The sequence below is a fragment of the Rhododendron vialii genome, chromosome 4a (genome assembly GCF_030253575.1).
Source record: "Rhododendron vialii isolate Sample 1 chromosome 4a, ASM3025357v1".
Taxonomy (NCBI): Eukaryota; Viridiplantae; Streptophyta; class Magnoliopsida; order Ericales; family Ericaceae; genus Rhododendron; species Rhododendron vialii.
Genome location: NC_080560.1, coordinates 31,186,548 through 31,213,492, shown reverse-complemented (window position 1 = coordinate 31,213,492; position 26,945 = coordinate 31,186,548). Strand labels below are relative to the sequence as shown.

At 37.3% G+C, this 26,945-nt stretch overlaps 2 protein-coding genes across 6 annotated transcripts; both read right to left on the bottom strand.

Annotated features, from left to right (window-relative positions):
- Positions 1-8,235: 8,235 nt before the first annotated feature.
- LOC131324780 (mitochondrial import inner membrane translocase subunit TIM14-3-like) lies at positions 8,236-12,357 on the bottom strand. 3 transcript variants are annotated; one of them, XM_058356894.1, is made up of 4 exons: positions 12,221-12,284; positions 11,406-11,485; positions 9,922-10,094; positions 8,236-8,691 (listed from the first exon to the last, which is right to left on the bottom strand). In XM_058356894.1, the coding sequence occupies exons 2-4, from the start codon at positions 11,409-11,411 to the stop codon at positions 8,535-8,537; spliced, it is 336 nt and encodes a 111-aa protein (XP_058212877.1). In that variant the 5' UTR covers positions 11,412-11,485; positions 12,221-12,284; the 3' UTR covers positions 8,236-8,534. The 3 variants fall into 3 exon arrangements, with proteins under 3 accessions (XP_058212877.1, XP_058212875.1, XP_058212876.1); XM_058356892.1 differs by lacking the exon at positions 11,406-11,485 and having other exon boundaries at positions 12,221-12,357; XM_058356893.1 differs by lacking the exons at positions 11,406-11,485; positions 12,221-12,284 and adding an exon at positions 10,200-10,598.
- Positions 12,358-17,435: 5,078 nt separating this feature from the next.
- Positions 17,436-26,260, bottom strand: LOC131324779 (protein IQ-DOMAIN 2-like). Of its 3 annotated transcripts, none has more exons than XM_058356889.1 (6): positions 25,778-26,260; positions 24,949-25,049; positions 23,994-24,302; positions 22,006-22,227; positions 20,936-21,055; positions 17,436-18,426 (listed from the first exon to the last, which is right to left on the bottom strand). In XM_058356889.1, the coding sequence occupies exons 2-6, from the start codon at positions 25,021-25,023 to the stop codon at positions 17,767-17,769; spliced, it is 1,386 nt and encodes a 461-aa protein (XP_058212872.1). In that variant the 5' UTR covers positions 25,024-25,049; positions 25,778-26,260; the 3' UTR covers positions 17,436-17,766. The 3 variants fall into 3 exon arrangements, with proteins under 3 accessions (XP_058212872.1, XP_058212873.1, XP_058212874.1); XM_058356890.1 differs by lacking the exon at positions 25,778-26,260 and adding an exon at positions 25,685-25,709; XM_058356891.1 differs by lacking the exon at positions 25,778-26,260 and adding an exon at positions 25,308-25,467.
- Positions 26,261-26,945: the final 685 nt, after the last annotated feature.

Here is a 26,945-nt window from a genome sequence, read left to right as displayed (position 1 = left end):
TGATCATGAAAATGCTGAATTCGATGGCAACATTTTGTAGAAAATTATAACCAAATTCTTCCCAAGTGCCTCTTTATCAATGGAGAATGGAAGAATGAGATGTGTTTTGGTTCAGAGGTATATTAGGGCAAGAGGGGAATGAGCAACCTTATTCAGCTAAATAAGCCAACTGGCTTATTTTTTTGTCCTTATTTAATTTTTTTTCGTATTTGTTAGTTTTTCATCATTTTTTTGGGAATTATTGCATCATCATAACAAGAGGAATCTAAAAAGTAAAAAATTACGATCGAACCCTAATTTTTTTGGAATCTAAAAAGTAAAAAATTACGATCGAACCTTAATTTTTTTGAATAAAAACAAAAATTAGCCAATAAGCCAATTTTTTTCGTCTTTATTAAAAAAATTGGATTTCGATCATAATTTTACTTTTTAGATTCCTCTCGTCATGACGATGCAATAACCCTAAAAAAATTGACGAAAAACTAACAAATACGAAAAAAATTTGAATAAGGATAAAAAAATAAGCCAGTTGGCTTATTTAGCCGAATGAGTCTATTTTAATCCCAAAAAAGGGGGCCATATGATTTTGTTGTTTAAAGGACTAACGGCGGACTAACGGAAGTTAGTAATTGGACCAAATTGGAACAAAATGAAAAGTACAGAGTGTAAATCGAGCCAGTTGCAACTACAGGGACCAAATTGACACAAATACTTAACTACATGGACTATTTCAGTTTTTTTCCCAAAAATTTATCATTCCCTATCTTTCCTTATTATTTACCATTCCGTATAAAAACTGTGATCAGTTGATACACGCAACTAATAAAACCAACAGTATAGTATGAAATCCTATGATATGGAAATCATAGTAATTTATTCTAATATATAAAGGGAGAGCACCACATTAGTATCTCTCTTGTCATGTATTTTTCTTTTCCAAAAATGCCCTCTAAAAAACCAACACAATACAATATAGTTAACTACGAGGATATATTAGATATTTTAACACATAAAAAAAACTTCCAAAAAAGTTACCACCCACTACATATCCCCTACTTCGCAAACTACACACCTTTCTCTGAAACTCCTTCATCACTGATTCACGAAAATAATAGTACCCAGTATTCGAGTCTCCCCTCCCATTCTCCGTCCACGGCTTGATGAAATACCCAGTGTTCATTTTTTTGCTCGGTAAGAATAGTATGTAGTCATTAAATGTTCACTGAATTACACCTTTAGGCTATATTTGGTAACACTATCACTTTTTTGTTTCTTATTTTCTATTTGTTGAAATCAATTTCTATTTTTTCTTAAAAAAAATGAAAGCGGAAAACTTGTTTGTATCAACCTATTTTAAAAAAAAATTAATTTCTGAAACCAGTTTTTACTTTTTTTAAAATGGTCTCTTGCAATTTCTCCACTAGTTCCCAACGATACGGAAGCGGGGGCTCTGCTGTGCCTCATGGCTTGCTTCTAGGCGTAAACTTGCAGGTTAGAAAGCTTATTTTAGTGTCATGTGCAATTGTGCATACTATATTTTAACTCCTCATTTTTATGTTGATGTGTTCTTTTTGACAACATTGCACTTGAAAGTGTTTACTTTGTTGGTCCTTATCTATCTTCTCTACTTTAGTTCATGGAAAAGGAAACTATGATGGTTCCCTTGATGAAGTTTTGTGATTTGCTAGGACGATATGATTTTTGGAACCATATTTATTTTTCAAGGTTTTAGACTATGATTTTCCTACAGATGTGTATCTCTCTCTCTCTCTCTCTCTCTCTCTCTCTCTCTCTCTCTCATGTGTATGTATCTCTTTGTTTTACTATGAGTACTACTACGACTTTCAATTCTCCACTTTCGAAAATCCAGAAATAACTGTCAACAATGCTTTCTGAAACACTGTAAGTTAAAGCTCAACAATCTTTGCATTGTACTCCAATTAAGAGTGACAAAACCAGCGATATATTCCGTGCTATATATGTTGGTGTTGAATGTCATGTCTTTTGTGTTCCTGTTTTTTTTACTATTTTCGTTCATAATTTCAAATTGTCATAAAAGAGAAGATAGCAATTGTTTTAAAACTACAGGTACTTGTTATTACTAGAACTTGTGACAAAGAAAAGGAATGCCTTCAGTCTTATAATTAGATTTCATTTGCAGCTCGTGTGGCAGCAAAGCAATGGTCAAGAGCATATAAATCGCTCTAAGATGATGACAAGGTCAGTAAGTGTCCACCTCATAACTGTAACTTCTTAATTTTGTTTAATGCCATTAATATTGTTGATAGTTTGTGCTTTTGTTGCTGCCTGAGTTATAATTATATTTTCATAGGTTAAAATCTTTTGACTAGTATTTAGTCTCGAAGCGGCGGTGTACATGTAGCCGCATATTGGATCCCGTCATTGGCTACCGTTTTCTTATGGAAATTGTGTGTAGAAAGAAATAAGGAATTTTTCTTCCTTTTGATAGAGATCGAAAGAGGACCAACGAGGAGCTAGGTAGGCATGGCTGAAACCACAATACGGTGTTCTTCCGCTTGTTTTGGTTTCTTATTCTCGGTTTCATTTGCTCGATGTTTGATTCTACTCAATGGATAGTTATACTTTCTCTAGAAAGCTTAATTATTTTGGGAAGGTCAAGGATCGTTGATCTTTATGATACAGTACTGCAAGGCATGCACAATGTGATATGTTTATGCTTTAGGTGTGTCTCTTATGTAGGATAGGATCAAACGTCATTTTTTAGATCCAAGAATATACATACTCGGCGTGCTTTTCCACTTGGGTTCTCATGTTTCATAGAGATCTTGATATTGGAATATGGATGCTCCGAGTATCCAGCTAGAGAACCAAATGGACTAAATTACTTTTATTTTGTGTAGTTTTTTCGAGGAGGATATACGCCGAGCCTCATCTTTTCATGTTTGTTTGATTAAATGCATGAGAGAGTTTCTGTCATGGAATCAATGGCCATTGCATACGCACAAAGCGTGTGTTGCAATGAGTCTTGATATTTTATGAAGATTTTACGATATTGATAATTGGTTTATTGAGTTCAGATTTGTCGGGATTCTGGTTGTTTATGTGAAGAATTGCTGAGAACTTTTTCCCTTTATGTATGAAGAGTATGTGCTGATGTTGTGTCCTTAGCCCAAGTATCTATATACTCCAATAAGGAGCAATGGTTTTTGAATCTTATACATAACCAACGGTCCAGATTTATCTTCTCTTTATGCATAAATCTATATAATAAGGAGCGATGGTTTTTGAATCTTATACATAACCAATGATCCAGATTTATCTTCTCTTTATGCATAAATCTATCTCTTTATGCATAAATCTAGCCATTGGCTAAATTGAGGTAGTGCGCGCGCTCTCTCTCTCTCCCTCTCTCACATCAGACGCTCACTCTTCCTCTTTCTCACGTTTTTCAGAGGCGCCCTCTCTCTCTCCCACCCTCCTTCCTCTCCGTTTTGTTTCCAGCTTACACCTCTCCCCCTCCTTCTCCGTCACCCTTTCGCCCTCTCTCTTCTTCTCAAGCCGGGCAAAGTGGAAACGTGCTCTGCCTTCAGCCTTCTCCTAGGTAAGTTCATTCTCTTTACTTCTTCTATATTTTCCAGAAATTGTATTTTTAACGCTTTAATCAAGACTTTAGGAATTGAATACGTTCCTTATTTTATTGCATCTAAGGTGTTTGTAAGGATGCCTCACACAATTCGAATTAAATAATATAGCTCGAGTCCTGTATTTTATTCGGTTGCTTTAAATTGCTCTCCTATAGATAACTACTTTTAATTGTGGCTCTCTGTTCTAATACTTCATTTGGGTGAAAGTTACCTAATTTCCATCATGTATGAACAAAATTCGTGTTTAAGTTCATTCTCTACAGAAACCAAGTTACCTAATTGGCCACATATGATGGACCTAAGTTCTCTTTCTTAAAGAAAGAATTTAAAATGGCTCTCTGTCCTTATACTTCCTTTGGGTGAAAGTTACCTAATACACTGTCTGGCGGCTGGCGGGTCAAGGTTTCTAATATCGGTGACGTGCAACATGCAAAGTTGAAAATCTGTTTGCCTATCAAAAAAACTGCTTCATGGATATCTCTACCTAGGGAAGGTCGAAAGCGGAAGGAAGTAGAAAAGAAATAAGATCGTGCTTCGTTTACTACACCGGCAATAGGATCGTCTCGTCGAGGTTTAGTTACAATCTCAGTCCACTGTGCATACCGAGCACCATTAGTCTCACTATCTTTTCCCTTTCCTTTCATCTCTCTTCTAGAGCAAGATGGGGGATGGATGGGAGGAAATTTGAAGCTAGACCCAATAATCAGCCCTTAGATGTAGCCATCTCTTTCTTTCTGGATGTGTCTTCTGAGTGGTAGTTCTATGAGTTGGGTGTGTTAAGCATAGGTTTCCTTTTCTTTTTTATCTTCTCCGTGCCTTCTTCAAATCACTCGTTCTCGGCTCGTTCAGTAGTTCACCCATTAAGTTAAGAGTAGATCTTTCATCCGTCCCCTTTTTTTAATAAATAAGCCCCGCTGCCTAAGAGGCCCCTCTCTGATAAGAGCAAGTGCATCAGTTGAGGTAAAAAGGCTTTTGAGCTATTTTGGAGAGAAAAAACACAAAAAGTAGGCTGTATCAGCTGATGTAAAAAGGGAGGTAAAAAGGATTTATGAATAGTAGTTAGGTACTTTTAACTAAGCATTGTTCAAAAGCCAGCCTTTATTTTATTGTTTCTTTCTCTCACTCCTCCCTCCTCCCTATCCGTTCTTGATTTGTGGGGTTTTTAGTTTAAAAATAAAGGATAAAGAAAAAGAGTGAAAAATATATATTTTAGTAGGTGTTAAATAAAATAGATAGTGTTGGGGTAGTTGTAAAAGAAAAAGTTAATAGGTAAATTAAAATTGTAAACTATTCACAAGGTAGTTTAGCTACCTATTGGTGTACATGCTCTATGGAAGGAAACGAATAAGACATTTGCTTAAATTACTCTGCCTTTTTCTCAAGAAAAAAGACATTGTGTTCCTTGAACTCCTCTATTTAACCGTAAAACTTTGTGAGATTAATTAGATTGAGAAATGGTAGGGAGCCGCATGTTAAGCTTGGGTTCAAACTTCGATTTACCAATTGAAGCATTACCACTTTAATGGCACGCCTCTTTTTAAGAAAATAGAAACTACTCTAGCACTTGGGTAACTCACCTAGGTAACTCATTGGAGGTTCAAATTCTTTATTAGCTTTCCATGGATGCTTTTGTTCAAACACAATTAGTTTTTGTTCATTTTGTGTTCTGATTGTTTAACTATAGGATTCAACTAATTGTGTTAAGATATATTTCCTCTCTCTCTCTCTCTCTCTCTCTCTCTCTAACTTTTCTTTTCTCTGCCTTCTCTCTACATACTTCTGGTAAGATTTCTTGGTAGGGGGGTTGGAGTTGCCGCCTCACCCCACCTCACCCCTCCATCATCGGCCGTCCACTCCCTACTATGACGGGTTGTCGGGCCGCTTGGTGAGATCCTCCGACGAATATGCCCCCAGAACTGGAGCGGCGGTTTGTCCGGTGACATGATTACGGCTGGGGTTCTGTTTCCCCCTCCTCTCTCTCTCTCTCCAAATCTGTCCCTCTCTGAGTTCGGTGCTCCCCGTCGATGGCGCCAATCGTCCACGTGCAGTCCACCTATGTGCTCTCTTTTCCAATCTTCCTCACCGTGCGAGTTTTATCGGTGTTACTAGGCTGGCCCGGTCTTGTCATTTGGGTGTTGTTTGTTGGAGCCCTGACAAGGTTGTTGTTGTGGGACGAAGAAAATTATACTTCCTACCGATTCACATACATGCTCTTAAAGGTATCAATCAAAATACGAAAATTATAAAATCAGTCCAATGGGCCGATCATAATACTAAGTGTGTGAATGTGTATTATAGAGTGTAAAAGGTACACAAAAATATGTGTTTTTCTTGTCTTCTAATATGTTTATCGTCAACCCAGTGGACTGACAATAGCAAGACCGATCAAAATATACACTCACATGTATATTTCTCAATTGTTCTCTGGGAATTGGAGTATTAACAAACCAACCTGTAAGATACAAGAGGTATCAGATTCTAAACTAATCAAATTAAACCTCATAAAATATTGGAAAGAAAATCTTCTCCGCTCCTTCTCCTAAACCGATTCCTCAAGAGGTGCCAAATATTCTTGTCGTTTCCGTTGCAAACGAAATTCGCATTAACAGAAGAATGTCAAAACCAAGGATCAAAACATACACAAAAAGTAACCGGCAAATCTGTCTTAATATATATTGTTGGAAAAATATGCTTACTTTTTGTGATGAAAACCAATAATATGAGTGCAATTAAATCGAACTCCCCACAGAAGAAGAACTTCAATCGATGGGTCTGTTGAACCTCCTTGTGTTTTTTACTCTCTCAAAATGAATGACTCTCCTTGTGTTTTTTACTCTCTCAAAATGAATGACTCTGACTCCATGAAAATAAGGACACAATCACTCTTCAAAAAAACCATCTAGAAAAGAATGAGAGAACACCTATTTATAGACCAACTGATGACTATTCTGAATAGTCACCAAGTGAGGAGACACATCTATTCATATAAGACGCGTTCGTCAGGTGTTACTGAAAAGACATGACTCTAAATCAAGTCAATTCACATTCAAACCAAATAAAAATATATTATAATCCAATAATATTTTCAAACAGTTCAACCTTCAGTATTTCGATCGTAACTTTCTACTCGGTTATCCGATCTGGGTGATTCAAGTTGGAATAGAAATAAGACTCAAAGCTATAGTGGTGCCGAAAATATAAATTTCTCAATTTGGAGTTTCAGTACAGGCCTGCAAGTTAGACCTGTCATGCTGAGTCGTTACAAAGTCGCTTGTGCAAATTGTCAAGCGAACACAGAGAGAGAGAGAGAGAGAGGGAGAGAGATATCCAATCCCCCAAAATCAAGAGAGAGAGAGAGAGAGAGATGCAATCCCCCAAAATCAATTTAAACACACTTCAAAATACTAGATACATTTCCTAACCCTACACAAAATTAATATTAATATATAAAAAAGGCTAGTTCAGATAAAACATAAAATCAGAGAATCTAAACTTAAGTCTAGATGAAAACGGAAAACCTCAAGTACCAAATCCGTTTACTTTATTACTTTAAGAGAAAATAACTTCTGAGAAATTTGGGAAAAAAAAAACTGTTTCTTTCTATATAAAATTCAACAAAATTCGTTTTGGCCATCAACAAAAAAGATTTTGGAAGCGTTAAGCTTCAGATAACTTTGTATCCCGAAAACCAGGAGTTTATGGGTTATTTACAAGTCAACATATTGAATCAACTCAGAACAAAACTACATCTAAAGGACTCTTGTGCAGCAGTTCGCTTAGTTACTAGTCGTTCTTCAGGCCATCTCATAGTCGTTAAAGTCCTCAGTGTGGTGGCCTCGGTTACCATCTTCGGTAACCTGGCCAAGTGATTTGAACCGATGCCACGTGGGAATAACCTGGCCAAGTGATTTGAACCGAAGCCACGTGGGAATTCTATCCAGCATCTTGGTAAAAGCTAATGATCCCGATTAACTGTTTAGTTTACCGCTCAGTAACAAGCCTTCTGTACCTGCTTCGGTGATTATCAACAGTTTGCAATGTATTTGTTTCGATGTTCCCGAAGCCACCTAAGAGAGGTAGTTACGCCAGACGGGGACCACAAGGATTATGTGGCAAATGTAATCATTAGGATTAGATCTGATCATGTGCTCCATAACCGTTTGGCTCCACTCATCATATATGACATCATCCGAAGCGGTTATCCGAGCGTATCCTCCACGTGTTGACTTGGAGGCTAAGTAAACCTAAGTCTATAAATACATGGGGATACACACCAGGAGAGGTAGGAGAGGTAGGCCATTCTTCCCAAAACCCTAGATCTACATTCTCTTCCAGAGATCTAACTCGATCGTCGGAGGGTCACTGGGCTATCCCAACCCTAGTGACTTGTTGCAGGTCCAAAAGCAGGAGAGCGGAGCAGCAGAGGGAGGATCCTAGCTTATATCACGGTCAAGATCTCGTCAAATCGAACCCCTACACTCAGTCTACAAAGCGAGCTTACTAACGCTAAGCAATTTTTTTGTTGATTGCCCGAGCTTGCAGCAAGGAAGCAAAAGCCCTTTGTGTTTCTCTTCTAATTCTAAGAACAGCCACCAAACAGAGTCGCCGCTTTAAAACAATCTAGTTAATCCTCCATAAACAAGATCGAAAATGGCAGAAAAGGCGCACACACAAAAAATGGCCGCATCATGCCACTCTTCGAGCTCGTGTTAACCAATATACTCAAAAAAATAAGAATTTCTGACATAGAACACGACTATTGAGTCTCGAAGAATTAGTTGAACAACAAACCCTATCGTTCCAGTATTTGGAGTATTTGCAAAAGGGAGATGACGTGATATCCATCTAGACTATTGCAAAATCACATCAACTCAGCCTTGTAAATTTTGAGGAAACCAGCTTTTACTGTCAGAATACTGAGCCATTCCCCTTTTTCTTTCCAAGCATCAGTTCTTTTGCTTCATTGATTTTAGAAGCAAGGTAGTGGCTACCGCCTGCGTCTGGATGGTTTGCCACCATTACCCTTCTATGTGCTTCCCTTATCTTATCCATTGGAGTACTTTCCCTGCACAAGATAAATCATCGAAAAATATGAAGTAAGGCTGAAAATATATGGACTATTACTCGCATGCTAAATGGAGACTGATGCTTCTGGTGGCCTCAAGGCTAAATGGTTGTGGTGGTGGTCTATGTTTTCCCACAAGCAACAGTAGCTCCAACCCCAAAGAACTCTACTTATTACGGTGGTAAGGTAGCAAAGACAACCAACCTAGCAAATTCAGGCTTACCACCTTCACAGAACGAGAAGAATTTGTAGCAATAACTTCTTTCTAAGAGTACCGCAAGAATTAGGTGAAGAATACCAACCAAAAAGACAGGGTCACCTAGTGATAGGTATATAGTGTTGCCGCTTAAATGCTGCAACTAGTGACTTTCCATTGATAACTGTGTCAATTCTTATGGCACATTTTATTTATTTTTACTTATGGGGCCTAAAACAGCGTTAAAAAGCTAACACGGTAGAACAAATAACCAATGCCACTTGATACTGTAAATACACAAAGTACCATATGCCATCTTGACTAAAGATAGGGACCATTATAATTTACGAGCAGAAATGTCCGTATTTTATAGAGTCCCACAAAACCAATTTGTAGAACAAGATTTAAAAAACAAGGATGGTCTTGACAGTTGCCACAGGAACACTACGCGGCTACGCCCTCTCTTTCCTTGTCTTGTTTTGACCCTTCCTGCACAGAACAGGGAAGGGCCATGGGCCTTTACATTGATAGCCACTGATTTTAATGCAAGCATAAGATAACATTATCCGCAAACCTGTTACCTAGAACACAGACTGTTCTGGTACAAGGAACGGAATTCAAATAATGTGTATGCCTTACTAAATTGTTGTACGCTAGGTAGTAATTGTTGTACGCTAGGGGTCAACTTATTGGAGAGTACTTATTAGACAGAGAAACATCCACTAAAATAGAGTATTGTTTCACGAATTATTCATGTTAAAACAAATTTTTACAAGCACTACGCTAAATTGTTAGTGCATTACATTTAAGTATTCCCATATGCAAAATGCTTAAGAAATATAAAAGGAAAAACTGTGGGGATCATTTCATTTACCATTTTGGAATGTAGGTATACCTGATTCCGGATTGTGTTTCCAAATCCAAAGTATAATTCTGTAACGTATCAGTGCATTCCAAAATGACATTTTCCATATTCTACAGAGGTGATGAGATGAGTGAATATCAACTCATAAAACGTATTAGGATCAAGGTACCTGACTCCAAGAATAAGAGCTGCTTCTCTTCTTGACATTGCAGACTGGAATCCCCCCTCATAAAATCTGCGCAGTGCAGGTGGTCTTGCTTTGAATGCTTGCCAAGCCAAGATGCTATATCTACCAGCATAAGCCGCTGCAGCAACAGCAAGTCCTGCTACCAATGCTGTAGCCTGGTGCAAATTGCACATTTAAAGATAATTAGTCTAAGTCCACTCTAAGGAATGGGTCAGCAATAACAATAGACTGAAATTGTTATGACGAAAAAAGATGACTACCCAGCACATTATCCAACAACTTTTATCCCGTCGTTTGTTGTAGGCAAAACACTACAACTATCTTCAATAAACATCGAAAGCACAATAACTTATAGCTTGAACCTCCTCCTTTCCTTTCTAACTTTGGCTGTACTAACCGTGTGCCTACAATATCGACTTTTGCTGTTGTAAGTTGTAACTAAAAATGATTAGGCGCCTATTACGTAAAGTATAGTCCATATGTTTCTTCACCATCAAAAACTTTGCAGACCTTGAGTTGTGTTTTGAGGAGCTATAAACTGTGGAAGAACATTGTTCTGCTACATATTCAGAAACTTTTTTATCCAATCCAAAAGCTTAAGCTATTAGGTGGAGAGGTCCTAACATTATAATAAGTGATCACACAATCCATCCAAGCAATACGGCATTGTATTCCTCAACATTTTTTTCCTGAGAATGTGAGGCTGAGAATGTTTGCTTGAGTTGCTCAACCGCCCCTTCTTATTTATTCTTACTACTATCACTTTATCACGTTGCACGATGTTTGAGGTCTGCCACGTGTAGCCTCTTTTGGGGTTTGCCGTCATGAGGTGCAAATTGAAAGTTTTCCAAAAATGTTGATGGCGTGGGTCCTGCTCTGATACCATGTAGAAATGTGATAGCCAATCCAAAAGCTTAAGCTTTTAGGTGGAGAGGTCCCAACACTTATTACATGATCTTCCATTCCTTTCCCAAACAATGTGGGACCGTATTAATTAACATCTATGAAAAAGAGGACAACAAATGGTCCCCCTCTGTCATATAAGAGCATCTCCAACCGGCCAATTCAAAAGTGACGTGGAGGCTCAACGGAAATATTTGGCAGCAAGTTCCACTCCAACCCATCTGCCTTTTGTGGACTCAAATCCACGAGGATTTGAAGGAAGCAAGCCCCTGCCAATTTTGAAGCCAAACCCACCCAATGCCAAATTTGCTTTTCTTCCAAATTTTGACTGTTTGGGAATAATTCTAGCCGTTTCAAATAAATAGAATTTGGTACTCCATAAGGGTTGGCGAGGAGGCTTTGATGTCAAATTGGAGATGCCAAAATACCACACAAGCCTTAAAAAAAGAATTGACATCTCCAATTTGAAGTTGCTCTAAGTCCCACGCAATGAACCCTACAAATAAAGATGCATACATCTAAAACAAAAACGAGAGACTGTATTTGGCCTTCCTCCTATCTACCTTCATAAGAGATTGGCTCTATGGTCAGCAAATGGCCCCCCTCTGTCGAACCTCAGCATATAACTCCAACACAATGTACCCTACAAACATAAGATGCATAAAAAACAAAAATAGGGAGACCGTAATTGCCTTCCTCCTATCCGCCTTCTTAAATGACAAGGCGATGCTCTATACGGCATTTGTCGGACGGACTAAGTAATAACAGTTCATTGTAGGCACAGTGGTACACTCAATTTTGTCAGTGGAATACATTCTTCACTAGAAAATTAGATCATATTTAACTCAATGTGATCATAAGAGATTGTCACAAGGGATTCCCCTCAATGATGTCTGTCTAGCAGACTCCCCACTTACCCGAGTAAATACCATATTTCTTTGCAACATAAGAGGTTGGGACCAAGCATACATCTCTTACCTAAAAAAATCCGATTCGTGATACCTTTTTCCCCTAACTAACAGTGTAAGACTGCCGCGTAATTTGGCAAAAGAAGTGCTTGTTCTTGAGATTCGACCAATATGGACACCTCGGTAATGAATAATAAAATACAATTGCTTTATAACACAAAAAAGGAAGGAGCAAAGTTTACCCACTTATCATGTAGAACAGCAGAAGTGCCAAAAATATTAATTTCAGAAAAGCATGGGTTCATGGGCGTCAAAAACTAACTGACAGCTGATTGGTAATTCAATTAGCAAGTTCGTGAAATTAAGAATGGGATGAAACCAATATCATCGGCAGAACTACAGAAACATATGGAATTCGATTCAAACTACACAAATTTGAGCATATGTGAATGAAGAGTTAGGTTACTCACCATTGATGATATATTAGATAGCACGATTGGAAGAGATGAATGAGCAGGTTTTCCGATTATCCTACCTGCTCCATACATAAAGAAAGGGTTTAGGGCCACGTTCGTTTTCGTGTAATTTGTGTTTGTTTTGGTGGTCCTTTTGCTGGCCTAGTTTGGCATTATAAGTTAAGTGGTTAATTTTTCAGTTCTTATTATAAAAAAAATTTATATTTGTTAGGTTTTTTTTGATTTTTTTTAAAATTATTGTTTCGTCGTAACGAGAAAAATTTTAAAAATAAAAAATTACGATTGAAATTCTAATTTTTTTAATAAAGATGAAAAAATTGGCTTATTGACTTATTTTTATCTTTATTTAAAAAAATTTAAATTTTGATTGTAATTTTTTACTTTTTAGATTCATCTCGTCATGACGAAACACTAGTTCTCAAAAAGTCGACGAAAAACTAACAAATGCAAAAAAAAATTGAATAAGGACAAATAAATAATCCATTTGACTTATAATGCCAAACTAGGAACAAATCCCCGTGAAGTAAAGTTGTTTGCGTAATAGCAGTAGTAATAACTCTCCGTGTGTACACACTCCTAGGGTTGTTTGATAACATAAATTCAGTACTTAAAACTGAATCAATTAAGTAATACGTGATTCAGTAAGATTGATAATCATATTTTACATTGTTTAATAAATTAAGTGCTACTTAAAATGTAAGCTAAAAAGTTGAAAAATATTAAGAAGCTTTAAGCTACTTAATTCTTGCTAAATTATTATGTACTTGCATTCAACAACTATACCACAACCACTCCCACCACCACCATCACCATCAATCCACCACCACCACCACATTGCCACCTCAAACACCATCATTGCACAACCTGTAACGCCCCGATTTTCAGACATGTTAATTAAATTATTTCTAATTGATTTAATAATCCATAAAACTGATTTAAGAAATAAATTTTTATTAAACAGAGTTTAACAGCGAAAATCTCAAATACCGAATTCAAAACAACTTAACTGTCTTACAACCCAATGAAATAAAAATAGAGTTTGACAAATGTGATAACACTTTTGGAATTTCAAATAACAATACTTTAAATTAACAGAGCTTCTAAGGGTAGGGTATCCAAGGCTCGACAAAATTCCTCTTCCTCAGCTGGGAGGTTCTCACCTTGATACTGATCATCTTGAAGATGATTCTGCTCTTCGGTCTCTTGATTACCTGGCATAAAACGCCAGCCCAACGGCACCATAATGAGTTTTGAAACTCAGTAGATAATCCCAACCCTACTAACCTCTTATTCTACAGTTAGCAGTTCAACGATATAAAAATTGACAACATACAGAAGGTACAGAATAATAGCACATCATCCTTTTTCTTTACTATCCATCAACTTACATGATATCTAAGAATTCTCTCCACGAGATCCTTTTCCTCCAACATTCACTAACTACAACCATCTCATGGGTCCACCCTTCCTCTTGCTTATCCTGTACCAAGATCCTAGGTGAGTTCACCTAAATTATATATCTAGCATGTTCTCACTTAAGACCATAACAAGAGGATCGAGTCATCCCATGACGCATTGTACATTAGGGTCGGACATCACCTACCACTAACTATAACCGTCTCATGGGACCTATTCCCTCTTGAACAAAAGAAGTGAATTTTCCCATGACGCATTATACATTAGCGTTACAACATCTCTCAATACAGGGCCCCATTGGTTACCCATTTCAACACAGGGCCCATTGGTTACCCTTGCCATAGCCATGGCTCAAATCACAATCCACAATCTCACACCTTAACACTTTACCATTTTTCATTTACTTAACACCGTCTACATGAGTCACTACTCGTAACCACCCAGTGAATCTAAGTCCGCGCTAACATGTACAACATGAAAGTTTCATAAACGACTCATCCAATAACATCATACATTTCAATTTGAACACAAGCATAGCAATATATAAGTGCGAGTAAATAAACACGTAGATGTTAGGATTGGGCCGATGTCTTTTGAGTTAGCGTAAATCTTATTGAACAGGTGTTAACAAATTTTATTTCGGTAAGGGTTCAATTAGGAATTTTGTAATCTCAAGGTAATTCGATAGTCTACAAAATGTTACGTGTCCATAGGTTGATGTGATTATGTTAAAGGGGCAACCCTAATTCTTAATGTTAATTATTAGTATTTATTCCCACAGTTAAAAGTGTTCCCTTATTTTGTTTCCAGAAAGTACATTTCTTTTTCTTTTTCTTTTTGTTTTCGATAATAACTTACTGACTTCACAGAGTAATAATAACTTTTGTCAGATCAATGTATCTTTATGGTTTCAGTAAATTTATCATGCCAGTCTAGTTTACCAACTAGTTCTTGTTATAGATTTTTACTACGACTTGCACTATCTAAATGAGTTTTTTTCTCCTTTAATAATATTCAATGTATTCTTATATTCTCAAGTTAAACTTATATTAAAATTTTATCTTGTTTAGCAAAAGTATATTGATTCTTACTTAGGCTAGTTAACTTAATAATGTACTGTATATAAGTATTTTTTTTTCTAGGAACTTAATTAACATTTAGCTAACATCTATACATTCCAAAACACTAAAAAAAAATGTGGTCATGTATTTAACACTTGCAATCATTCAAATCTTGTTCTACCATAACAAGACAATATATACAGTGGGGTGAAAACCCTGTCTGAAGTTAACTTGTAAATCTTTTGGGTTAAATCCATAAGCATACAAAGTCTAGGGGTTATAGTGTGATAACAGTATCAATTTTTAAAATTCTAACGTCTATGAACAGTTACTCGTCCGAAAAACAGAGGATTTTTCATATTTCATGGTTTCGACGCCCGGGTGCGATTTCCTTTATAAGAACTCATTAAAATCAACATACATGGATTAAATATACTTAGGAGAGAGAAGAGAAGTGATTATTCTACCTCGACTCCGGCCGAAAAAGCGATTAATGGGTTTGGTCGATTTTTAGCGTTTGGAGAAGATGACGGAATCGGAGAACTTCGGGGCTGCCTCAGAATGAATGGAAGGTGGGCTGTGAATGCTTGGTGATGTAGTGGTTGATTGGAAACCCGAATTTGATGTATGGAGTAGTGTTATATAGGAACCCGTTTTTCTCTCTCTCTCTCTTAAAATTCCATGGATGAGAACTCAAGTTCTCTCTCTTTTTCTCTCTTTTTCTTTCTCTGGATTGAGTAGCAACATGGAAAGGAGTAACTGTGGTTAAATTTTCGGAGGTTAGAGTTGTAAATAGGGAGAATGAGTGGGGAAGTGGAGAGGTGGGTTATGAATGTGGTTTAGGATGTAAAGGGGAAGTGGGAGGTTACAAAATTAATTTGCAGAGGAAGTGAAGAAGTGAAAGCCTGATTTTTAGCATGAATGGCAGAGTGGGTGATTGAGTGTGGAAGGCAATTAGAAGGTTTGTTTGGACATAATTTTTAGTTAGAAATTATTTAGAAAGGATAAATATAATTAAGAATGTATGTATAGTAAATTGTATTATAAACCCTATGAACATATTCATGTGTTTAATCAATTTAGTTTGATAGATCATTGAATTTGAGTTTGACATTAAGAATTTTTTTATTTTAAATTTTTTTTAAAAAAAAAATTAGGAATGTTACACAACCACTACTCCACCACCACCACTCACTGTCATCATTACACCACCATCACTCCACCGCCACCTCACCATTACACCACCCCGCTCACTCCATCGTCCCCTCCCTCGCCACTCCACCACCACCACCACCTCCCTCGCTCCATCAACCCTACCACCATCACAATCACCGATCCACCATTATCATAAGTACATTGTGACTAGTAGTAAGAGAATCAGAACTAAAATTAATTTATTATTTTTTAATTCAGTGCTTAATATATTTATCAAACAACTTTTCAGCTTAAAAAATTTAACATTTAATTTTCAGTACTTAATTTTTTAGCTTTCAGTTTCAATTTTCCATTAACTTACTTTTTCGAAATAATTTCAATTTTAAAGGTATATTTTCTTTGTACGTAAAATTTCTCTTAGAGGATGACAACCGACTCAAAATCAGATCAGTGACAAAATTACGCCATGCGAATGGTTAAAAAAAAGAAAGAAAGAAAGATGGTCATCTCCTTCACAACTCCTCTGAGCTCTGGCAAGTGGCTAACGAAGTCATACTGTAACTATACAGCGGAGAAAATAAGTAAATAACTACTCCCTCCTCTTTCCGTCCCGTAAGGTTCGACCTTCTATGAAACTACGTGCAATTTTAATATTTAAAAATATATATTTATTAAAAATAATTTTTATTTTTTTTGCACCGTTCAAAATTTAATTGAGATCTATCAAATAAAAGACTACGCACACTTGGGGCTTTTTTGGCTAAATAATTGATTTATATTGCCCCAAAAATTATATTGATTTGGATTATTACGGTAAGTATTTTTAAGCTTGCAAATTGCATACCAACTCTACGAGACGAAGGGAGTATTAGACACAAAAGACTACGCACACTTGGGGCTTTTTTGGCTAAATAATTGATTTGGATTATATTTTTATCCTTATTCAAAAAAAAATCGCATTTTTTTGTTTTTCGTTATTTTCTTTGGGATTATTACTTCGTCATGATAAGAGGAATATATAAAGTAAAAAATTAACATCGAAACCCAATTTTTTTAAATAAAGACAAAAATAAGCCACATATTGGCTAATTTTTGTCTTTACTTAGAAAAAGTCGGAACTCGGAAGGTGTAAGAGTTTTGAATAAGGAAAAAAATGTCCAAAAAGCTAAGCTGAACAAGGCCATGGAAGTGAAGCGGGAAGTTACTTCCTCGAATTAGGGTTAGGGCCAAGACTCCATTAAAACAGTTACTTTTCCACGAGAAGAATTAAGCAAAGAATGATAACATAGACATTTCAGAAAACGAGAAACGAGGATACAAGAAAGAAAATGATGGATTTAACAAGAATTTAGAGAGAGAGAGAGAGAGAGAGAGAGAGAGAGAGAGAGAGAGATGTATATGCGCATCCAAGGCATCAATCACATTGTCATTTACCAAAAAAATGAAAAAAGAGACAGCGAAGTGTACTAGCTTCACACTCGTTATCAAAAGGGTCATCCAGTGCATAAGTCTCCCGCTACTACAAGGGTTTGAACAAGAATTAAATGTACGCTCTTACCCTGCACGAGGAGAGACTGTTTCTGTGGCGGCTCGAACCCATGATTATCACATTCATTAGTAGTAGCATACAAAATAATCAAAGCCCAAAGCCAGTTCTTTGACAATAAGGGAAACAAGAACAAAAGAAATACTAAAAGCAATCCCATAGCAGGACTCATCCAGGAAACTCCCCCAGAAAACCAACAATCTCAAAGCAACAAATCAAAGATTACAGTTTTCTTAAACTACATACAAGTAAAATCCCACGTATCCAATCACCTATCTTTTAATCTTATCTTCCTCTTTAATAACCTCCATTTCAACTCCAATAGTATTGCTTATATATATGTTCCTCCATCAAGGAACAGATTAACTTCCCCCTCCACTCCTCACACTGACCGCTGCAAAGGAGCCACTTTCCACCCTCGGTGGACCTGAATGCCGCCTCGGCCTAGCTGTTGAAGCCGGAAAAGACAGTCGTTTCTTCACAGACCCCACTGATCCTTTCTCCGGCGTCCTGTTCTCCAAGCCCAACGGGCTTTCAGTCTGCAACTTAGCCTTTGCCGACTTAGTAGGTGCCATGTAACTCGGAAATGCCGGAGAGCTCGCGAGGCTCTCATCATCCCTAACTGACGACCCTGCAATACTGTGTCGCCTATTCAAATCCGACTGCATACTGAAAACACTCTTTGAATCGTCATCTGGAGTCAACATCCTCCCTCTAGGGCTTTCGGGCTTCAATTTCCTCGCCTTTGATTGGGAAGTTGAAAGGGACTTGTGGATGGAAGGATGGTTTGGTGTTGGAGTGGAAGTGGGAGAAGGTTTGTCGGCATTTAAGAGGTGACGAGCGTAAGACTTGGTGATTTCTCCTCCGGCAGTGCTGAGGGTGGCACTCTTGACGGATGAGTGGTCATTGTTGAGGTCTTTCTCGGCAGACATCCATCGTTCCAACCAACTCCATCCCCAGTGAGGATTGCTTGGGTCCATGAACATCAGAGTTGAGGGTCTTGTAGACTTCTTCCAGCTTTGCTGCTTGTGGAAAATAGCAGAAACATTAACTTAGAGGGTGAAATTCTTATTCAAACTAGTAGAGAGATGCATATTAATCCATGCTGGGTGATTCAAAGAAACAATGATTTCTGCTCCAAAATACCTATAAAAAAAAAACATGAAAATTTGACTTCACATAAACTACCAGAATAAGATCTTCCGGTAGATAAGTATAGTTTTGTCACTTGATTGGCAGACATTCTCCCTTAGTTTGACTCAAAACGGCTAAATATTCCAACCACTTGTGAGGTTGGGAACCTCCAAAATTAATAAGAATAAGAAGAAGAGGATAGGACTGTCAGAAACCGAACAACTACAATAAGTTGAGTCAGAGAACTGGTAACTTGAGAATCAGTTGGAGTCAGCTTTGCATGCAGTGCAAACATAATGCACTCCGACACAACTTTTTCACTCCACAGCTTCTAAGGAAAAACGTGTTCAGACACGAAATCTTATATCAAAGTTTCTGCAGTTATTAAAGAACACAACCAAGTTGTGAGTAAAATAGCAAGCAAATTTTCCTTCTGGGGAGGTCAAAAGGTTTAACTACACATTTGGCAGTTGTTCCTCCCCTATCAACAGCAACTAGGACAGCAAGAAGAACAACTTCCTATAGATCACAGCATTTCTAACTTTTCATTTACGTTGGCACAACATTTCATAAAGTCGTGAAAATGGAAGTTCTAGTTTAAATGCACTAGTTATATCTCTCCACTATATCCAAGGATGGGAGATCTGTTCCTTGACACAAAGTGTTGCTTGCTTGTTTTCACCTACATTGGTTTCGCATGCTTGTAGTGAGCGTATTTAAGAGCATGACATCACATCTTATAGGCGTATGCGTGTATGAGGTGATGTTCCTACTTGCATGTGCAGGGCATTTGGCTTTGCATACACAACACAATGTGCTTGAGCGTACAACGCCATTTTCGATTCAGTGCATGGATTCACAATTTGGCCCATATCACGCACTTTAGCCTAGTTTTGCATATTATTTCGCTAGCAATTGCAAAATTAAGAAATAAAGACTCGTGGGATTTATCAGTGATCATAAGTCTAATATAGCAGAATATATTATAATATGTCTGCCTAATATGGATGACCTAATACCAATGTTTCCTACAGATGAAATGACCAACACATCCTTCAGCCCCTTCATATTTCAAGAAACATAATGGAGAGGTAACCTTTCAAAGTGAAGGTTAAATTGCAAGCTGAATCAAAGCCAGTTGGCAAAGTAGCGAAGGGGCACTCACTTTTAGTACTCACAAGCATATTTGATAGTTTGAAGACGAATTTTGCTATTTTGACCCCACAAAAAAAATTCTAAATTGCCCCAACTAGCTTCAAATGCATAGAAAATCCAAGCATTCTCTTCTTCTCGGGAGTTGAAAAGTATTACGATTGAGTCTATCAAGCATCGTTTTTAAAATTTAGTATGAATTTGGGACCATTTGTTATACAAAATTATATATATTAGTACATACCTACCTTATAATTAACCTCTTTATTTAGTTATTTCTTTGAATAAAAATAGAAAAATAACTTGCACATGGATCTAATTTTTGACCCCACCAGAAATTCCAGCTCCGCTCCTGATTGTCTATATCTCTTAATGGATGCACAAACAAGTGGCACTAGCCTTTTCAAAAAAAAAAAAAAAACAAGTGGCACTAGAGTGCTAGACATAAAGAGTAATAGTGGAAAAAAGAAAGAAAAAAAACTAGGGAATGGTCTTCATTCAGGCATTTAGCTTACACCAGAAAGTATACTCAGAATCAAGCCTACTTATGAGTCATGTAGCACCGACACTCCTAGAGGCCGGCGTGTCCCCGTGTCCAATACGGGGACACAAGGAGACGCGGGGGACACGGAAAAATACGTATGGGACATGCCACGTGGTGTGTCCAATAAATTTAATTAAATTTTTTAGGGGGACGCGGCAGGGACATGCGAGGGACACATATGGGAACATGGCAAAAGTTAAATATGCAATTTTTTTAAAACTTTGGGGGGGTAAATGTGTAGTTGCTTCATATATTTTGGAATAAATATTATGTTTTACGATGTATATATGATGCTTGGTTATAAATATTGAAGCTCCAAGCTTATACACATAACTATATTTTCACCGGTATACAATAAATATTATTTATTTATTTATTTTTGCCGTATCCCCTACTGTGTTTGTGTCCCCATAATTTAAGAAATTCCATGTTCCGTGTCCCCATTTATACAGAAATTCCATGTCTTGTGTCCGAGTCCGTATCTGTGTCCGTGCTACAAAGCTTATGACTTGCCAGTTGCCACACATAGCTTGTCTATACTTCTTGGTGGCAGGCTGGCAGCTATCGACAAGAACTAGAAATATTTCAAACATGTGCAGTCCTTGTTCATCATTTATGTGTCCTTACAAGTCGTATCCTATTTCCATCTCTTTCTAACGGGGCCGGAGGTGTCGACATTGGGAGATGTGTGAAGAGATTACCTGGTGCGAGAAAGAATAAGCCAGTGCTCTTTCTCTTCTCATGGCTGCCTCATACTTGCTCAGTAAGTTTGCTTCGATCTGTTCTTTTGACTGTAGACTGTCATCCCATTCCTCCCCAATCTGTTACAACATTTAAACCAATTGTGTTCAGGTGAAAGACACAACGAGAAAAACCACCAAACAACAGATCTAATCTTTATTTCTGAGCAGAATAAATTATCAGAAAGCGCTTTTTGTTATAAGTAACCTGAAAGCACTTAAGATGAGGTTTTCTACAGCAATTGTTCATTCATCACAACACCCACTAGCATAGCCAGTCAAGGACCACAGGGGGCACGTGAACCCCCTGGGTTTTCCTCTCCCTACACTTCTACATCTTAGTATAACAACATAGAATTACAGTGGTAATCAAGTTTCAACCATAAACTCTAAGACTTCCTCGTAGTATTCTAAACTATCCAAGCTGCCCCAAAACCATATTTCTAGATGATAAATCAAAGGATAAGGCTTTAATTGTTAAGTTCGGGACTTGAATTTACTTACCATACAGAGTAATAGTGGTTTCTTAGATTGTATTTTTAAGTATATGCTGTTGATGAGCCATAGATTGGCATAATCAAAATGGTCTATTATAATTAGTGCAAAACTTTTGTACGTTGTGACGAATATTAGTGTGCATTAGACTATGCTTGAAAATTTATGTTCAAAACTTTGATGAGTCGGTGCCCCTCCCACGTTGAATTCCTGAATCCGCCACTAAAAACACCACATACAAGGAGCTGCTTGGTCGCCGGAACATTTAGCATCTAGGCTTTCAAATGTTGAATCCAAAAGAATCTGAATCAGTACTGCAAATCTGTGCACTTCAACAAACCAATACCTGAATCAATATTTCCAAATGGCACCAGTACAGTTCATATGCTAAGATATTGGCATATTGCATGCCCCACTTGGATTGTGACCAATTAATTTGCTTAATGCCAATTGCATTGTAGGTGGATACCGCATCACACTCCAAATGAACCAAAGCAATTTGCACGAAAAGTATGGAGTTATAGAAGAAAGCTAACCCGCAAACTCGCGAGTTCTTTTGCACGTTTCTGAAGTAGTTGTCTCTGGAGTGCCTGATTCTCCTCAGACATCCTGATTCTTCTAGACTGGATCTGAGATTGCACTCGTGCCACAGTTTGCATGCATCTCAAAGCATTTGCAGTTTGGCGTTTGACAATAGGCCCCTGTACCAATGACTTCAACCTAACAAGCCCTCTCAAAGCCCGCAATGCCCTCCTTGCCTGAAGACAATGAACCCCAACGACAAATCAGTTGATAAGTATGAATACTTTGTATTGTGACCTGATGCTAATTTTACAACCAAGAAAAATGAGAAAAATAAATTACATATATGGAAACATGTACAGAATATTCGGCTGCTAAGTGGTAATATGATCCAGACTTCAAGAGCAATAACTAATACCTGTCCTCACACAGCTATAATTGTAGAAAATGAACTTGTAGTGATTATTATCTAGCATAATTTATTCAAGATTTTCAAAACCATGGTTGTTGGCATTTTTGCAAGCATCTCTCTCCTTCAAGAAAATGATGACTGCTAGTCTACTACATTGATTAAGTCATTTGTTAGAGAAGAGAAGAATATCAATAATGACTCAGAGACATTTACATGCAAGTCTTAAGACTTTTAACTGGCTACATTTAAGCCATACTAAAAAATAAGTTCAAAGTTTATGGTTTGACCCTCTGTTCTAAGAGGTCTTGGCCAATCACTACTCAACTCAAATCAATATGGCTTCCACCCAATTGGTGAGGATTGGCACAAGGACCCATCGTCGATCTGTTTTTAATATTGGTTGCGATTGAAACAATTTAATCTTTTGTTATTTAAAAGCCAAATCTTCTGCATCCCTGAAAAGAACAACTATAGTCCATGACATAAGGTAATACTGGCGCAATGTACAAAAATGTTTCACGTCAAGCGTACTTCACTTTCAGTTAGCACCAACGTTGAAAATTTGAAGTATTCAAACATGTCTCTTCCAGTCATTTTCTGAATAGGGACTAACGAATATAGCGGGGGAATATAGATAGATAGTTATATGATTGTTCTAGGTGTCAAACATTATTTTTGCAAATTATTATCTAGAGTGTTATATGATTGTTTTAGGCGTCAAACATCACTTCTTAACATTATATTAGTGTGTAGCTAATACCAGCGAACACATGGCCTCAGCCTCATGAAGTCGGGAACGTGTAGAGCGACTATATTTGGGAACAAGTTGCAGAACTTTTCCTGACAGAATATCAGCTGTCGGAATCAGAGGACATCGAGATGAAATATTGTAATTAACGAGGATAAGCATCCCACTGAAGGAGTCATCCCACCTCCTACTATTTGTCTGGGTTTTGGCATCTATTGGATTGCATTGTGCATTGTAACAGTTGTTCGTAGGCACCCGGAAACCCAGTTGTTTAGAAGCAAATTCACAGGTTGTTTAAAAACGCGCTGAATGGCCTTTTTCGTGCTTTTATTATTGCGAGTTTAGTTTGGAGCTGTTGTGTTAGGAAAGAGCCTGCATGCCTCTTTCTTTTTTTTTGCCTTAAACACCATGCTATTGAGCGTATAGAGCTTTTTAGAGTTGAGCTAAAGGTCTGATAGAGTTCAATGCCAGCCCTAAAGATGGCTTTTGCTTGTCTTGTCTCGCCATAACAAGCTGAGCTAGATGGGCCTGAACCTGCTCTTTGGGGTTCATAATTGTCTGTGGGGTGGATATGGAATTAGACTTTAAACTGGCAGTCCACAATACTCTCATTAGGTCTCAATGAAAACCTATTTCCTATGGGAGAATTATGATTTACATGCAACTTTTGAGAAATAAGTACTACATGAAAAGTTACAGACAAGCTTGTGCTCAAAATAAGCAAAAGCACTGGACACAACTTCCGCATGATGATACAAGAGCATTTTCCATCTTAATAACCTGCCAACTAATTTGTCAGGAAATGACATCAATTGAGATTTACCCAAAAATTAAAGACATACCATGTACCCACGGAAAACTGTTTGAATTTTGATGGCTGCCACTTCCTCCTTTGATTTGCCTGGGAACCGATTCACGGATGTGAGTCGAACAACCTCCGCAGCGGCCTGAGCAGCCGCAACGGCAGCCTCAGCTGCTGCAGCGGTGGCAAGTGCAACAGAGTAAGAATCTGTAGTTTCCACTTCAATTGGTTTCACCTCTTCTGGCAGAGGAAGAAGAGGATGAGGCACTGTGACAGTTTCTGAAGGCGAGGAACTGGAAACAGCAGATTTTTCCTTCCCAAACCATTTCTTGTCCGATTTATTTGATTTCTGAAACACAGTCACTGAATGTATCACAATCCCATTTAAATTTAGAGGCCTTCTATATATGTCCCGAATTTTTCACCAGTTTAGGTCATTGCATTTGCATACATAGCAAGAGACATTCGTCCTGATATTTTATTCACGTATTCTTTCGCAAACACAAGTATCCAACTCTATGTTATCAGAAAACGCTAATACCCTAGCAAATTACATTTTGGAACTATTGTTCTGAAATGTGGTACACCTGCGTTCAAATACGATGAATTTAGCGATCCAAACGGATCTCAAAATTTCTCCTGTGAAGACTAGAGATATTAGTGCTTTCGCAAGACAAAATATAAGAAAAGTTGCTCATAATGCTTCTAGAAATTTGTTTTTCATGAATTGTTAGACAAATAATACTTTATTTTATTGGATGATTCTTGGAATGTAATCTATAGAAGCCCACTCATGTGGTTTCAAAAATTCGGACATGCGCGTACCACGTTCCCATTCTCGTTCCTCGTATAGGAACGATCTGCATTCCAGGTAACATAATTCCAACTAAGCAACAAAATACATTGAGTGATAAAATCCTAAGACACAAAAAGCATCTCTTCAACTCATAATGCCCATAGAAAAACCAAAGTATTGTAGCGAAAATTTCCCAAACCTGGCCTTTCTTTTCCTTGGACTCTGGACTGAATGCTTTCTTTACTGAAGAAAACCAGTTCCCTTTCCTCCCCATTTTATTATATCATTCCCCAATTTGTCCTGTAAAAACACCCCAAAAATCAGTTTTTTCCATAATCCCAAAATATAAGCAAAACACAACCTACACATACGGGGAACTACATCCATTTAATGGAGAAATCTACTGTTGAATAAACGTATATCGAAGAGAGAGAGAGAGAGAGAGAGAGAGAGAGAGAGAGAGAGAGAGAGAGAGAGAGAGAGAGAGAGATCTGTGTGATGCTACAACAAAACAAAACAAAAAAGAGGGAGGAAAATAAGAGAATAGGAATTTTTTACTATAATGTTGGGAGTTCTAATTCCCCAAGCGATGCTAAAAACACTTCAACAAAGCCCATTCCTTCATTTAGGCACAATCTTTTCTTTTCTTTTCTTTTTTGGATAACTCATTTAGGCACAATTAAGCAGAGTCATAAACCATACGGACCCAGACTATCATAAACCATACGGACCCAGACTAAGTACAATCTATGAATCTAAGATTTAGTTCCTAAGTTCTTTCCTTGTCCATCATTTTCTCAGCAACCAAACAGGCATGAAAATACCAGGAGCCAAGCTTTCATAGAGTCAAACCAATAAATAGCCGTTAACCAAGAAAGAGACACAACACCCAGAAGTTTAAATTGCAAGAATTCAAGAAAAATATAAAAACCCACTTTCAAAAAACAACTGGAAATGCAAATCCTTGCCCAAACAGAAACAGCAATGATGTTTTTTTGGAATGCTGAAAAGTGAATAGCACAAAGTACCTCCAAAATGAGGTTCGCTAGATCTCTGAGCTGCTTCTTTATTATCCTGTGCTGACAATTTCTCTCTCTTACTTATCAATGGAGAAACAAAAGCATGACTTGAGAAGTCGGACCCCTCTCCTTCAAGATAATAGTGAAAGAGGAAAAAACCAGATCTTGACAAGAAGGTTTCAGGCTTATGAGGAATATTAAAAGCTGGTTCTTGCTTAGTATTTTATTTATCATCAGCTGGTGGTTGCTTGTGAAGACCAAGTACAGTAATGGAGTTCGGTAAGTGGGTCCCACTAGATCATTAGACACCTCTTCCTGTAACGAGGGAGGGATTAGTCCCATGTGGAGGATTATCCTAAAGCAATGGCCTTCCTTACCAGAAATTGGCGTGGACTTTAACTTTACTTTCTTGATCAAAACAAAACAAAACAGAAAAGATTATACTTTACTTTGGACTCAAGCATAGAGATCCATTTACTTTGGAGATGACGTTTAGTTGTTTACAGAGTCGCGGAACGAGATTTTTAAGCTGGAGGTCGCACTCAAAATTCTGAGTAGTATTTTTAAGTATAAAAGTATAAACACGTATTCTAGATTAATTATTCATCATACTAAAAATATAATCATTTTGATTGATTAATCATTCGCCAAAAGACTTATACTACAAAAAAGATGCATGCGTTGTTCTACTGTTATTTATCCTTAATACCCAAAAAGGAATACATTTTAATGTATTAATAATCCATCAACATACATAATATAACCCAAAACAAATACCTAAAAAATAGTAACACCCAAAAACAATATGATATCGTTTCATTCAAAAGCAAAACAAATAAAAAAAAAATGGTTTGGATCTGACCGGGGGTGGCTATGTCGGCTTTCCTCCTTAAAGACTCTCCCCTTAAGGCCACACTAATGTGAAGTATAAGGATCCCTTTCATCGTTGCTTTTTGCAGCATGAAGTAAATTTTTCGTAACAAATGTTGTTTTTTTTTTTTTGCGACAAATCATACTCTCCGGTCTCCACCTGAAAACAGAAAAACATATTTTGAACAACATAAAACAAATAAACAAGAAAAACATATTTTGAACGACATAAAACAATAAACAAGAAAAGGGCATTTTAACAAACCTAACTTTTCTGAACATTTTAAATACAAATATAAGGGCTTAT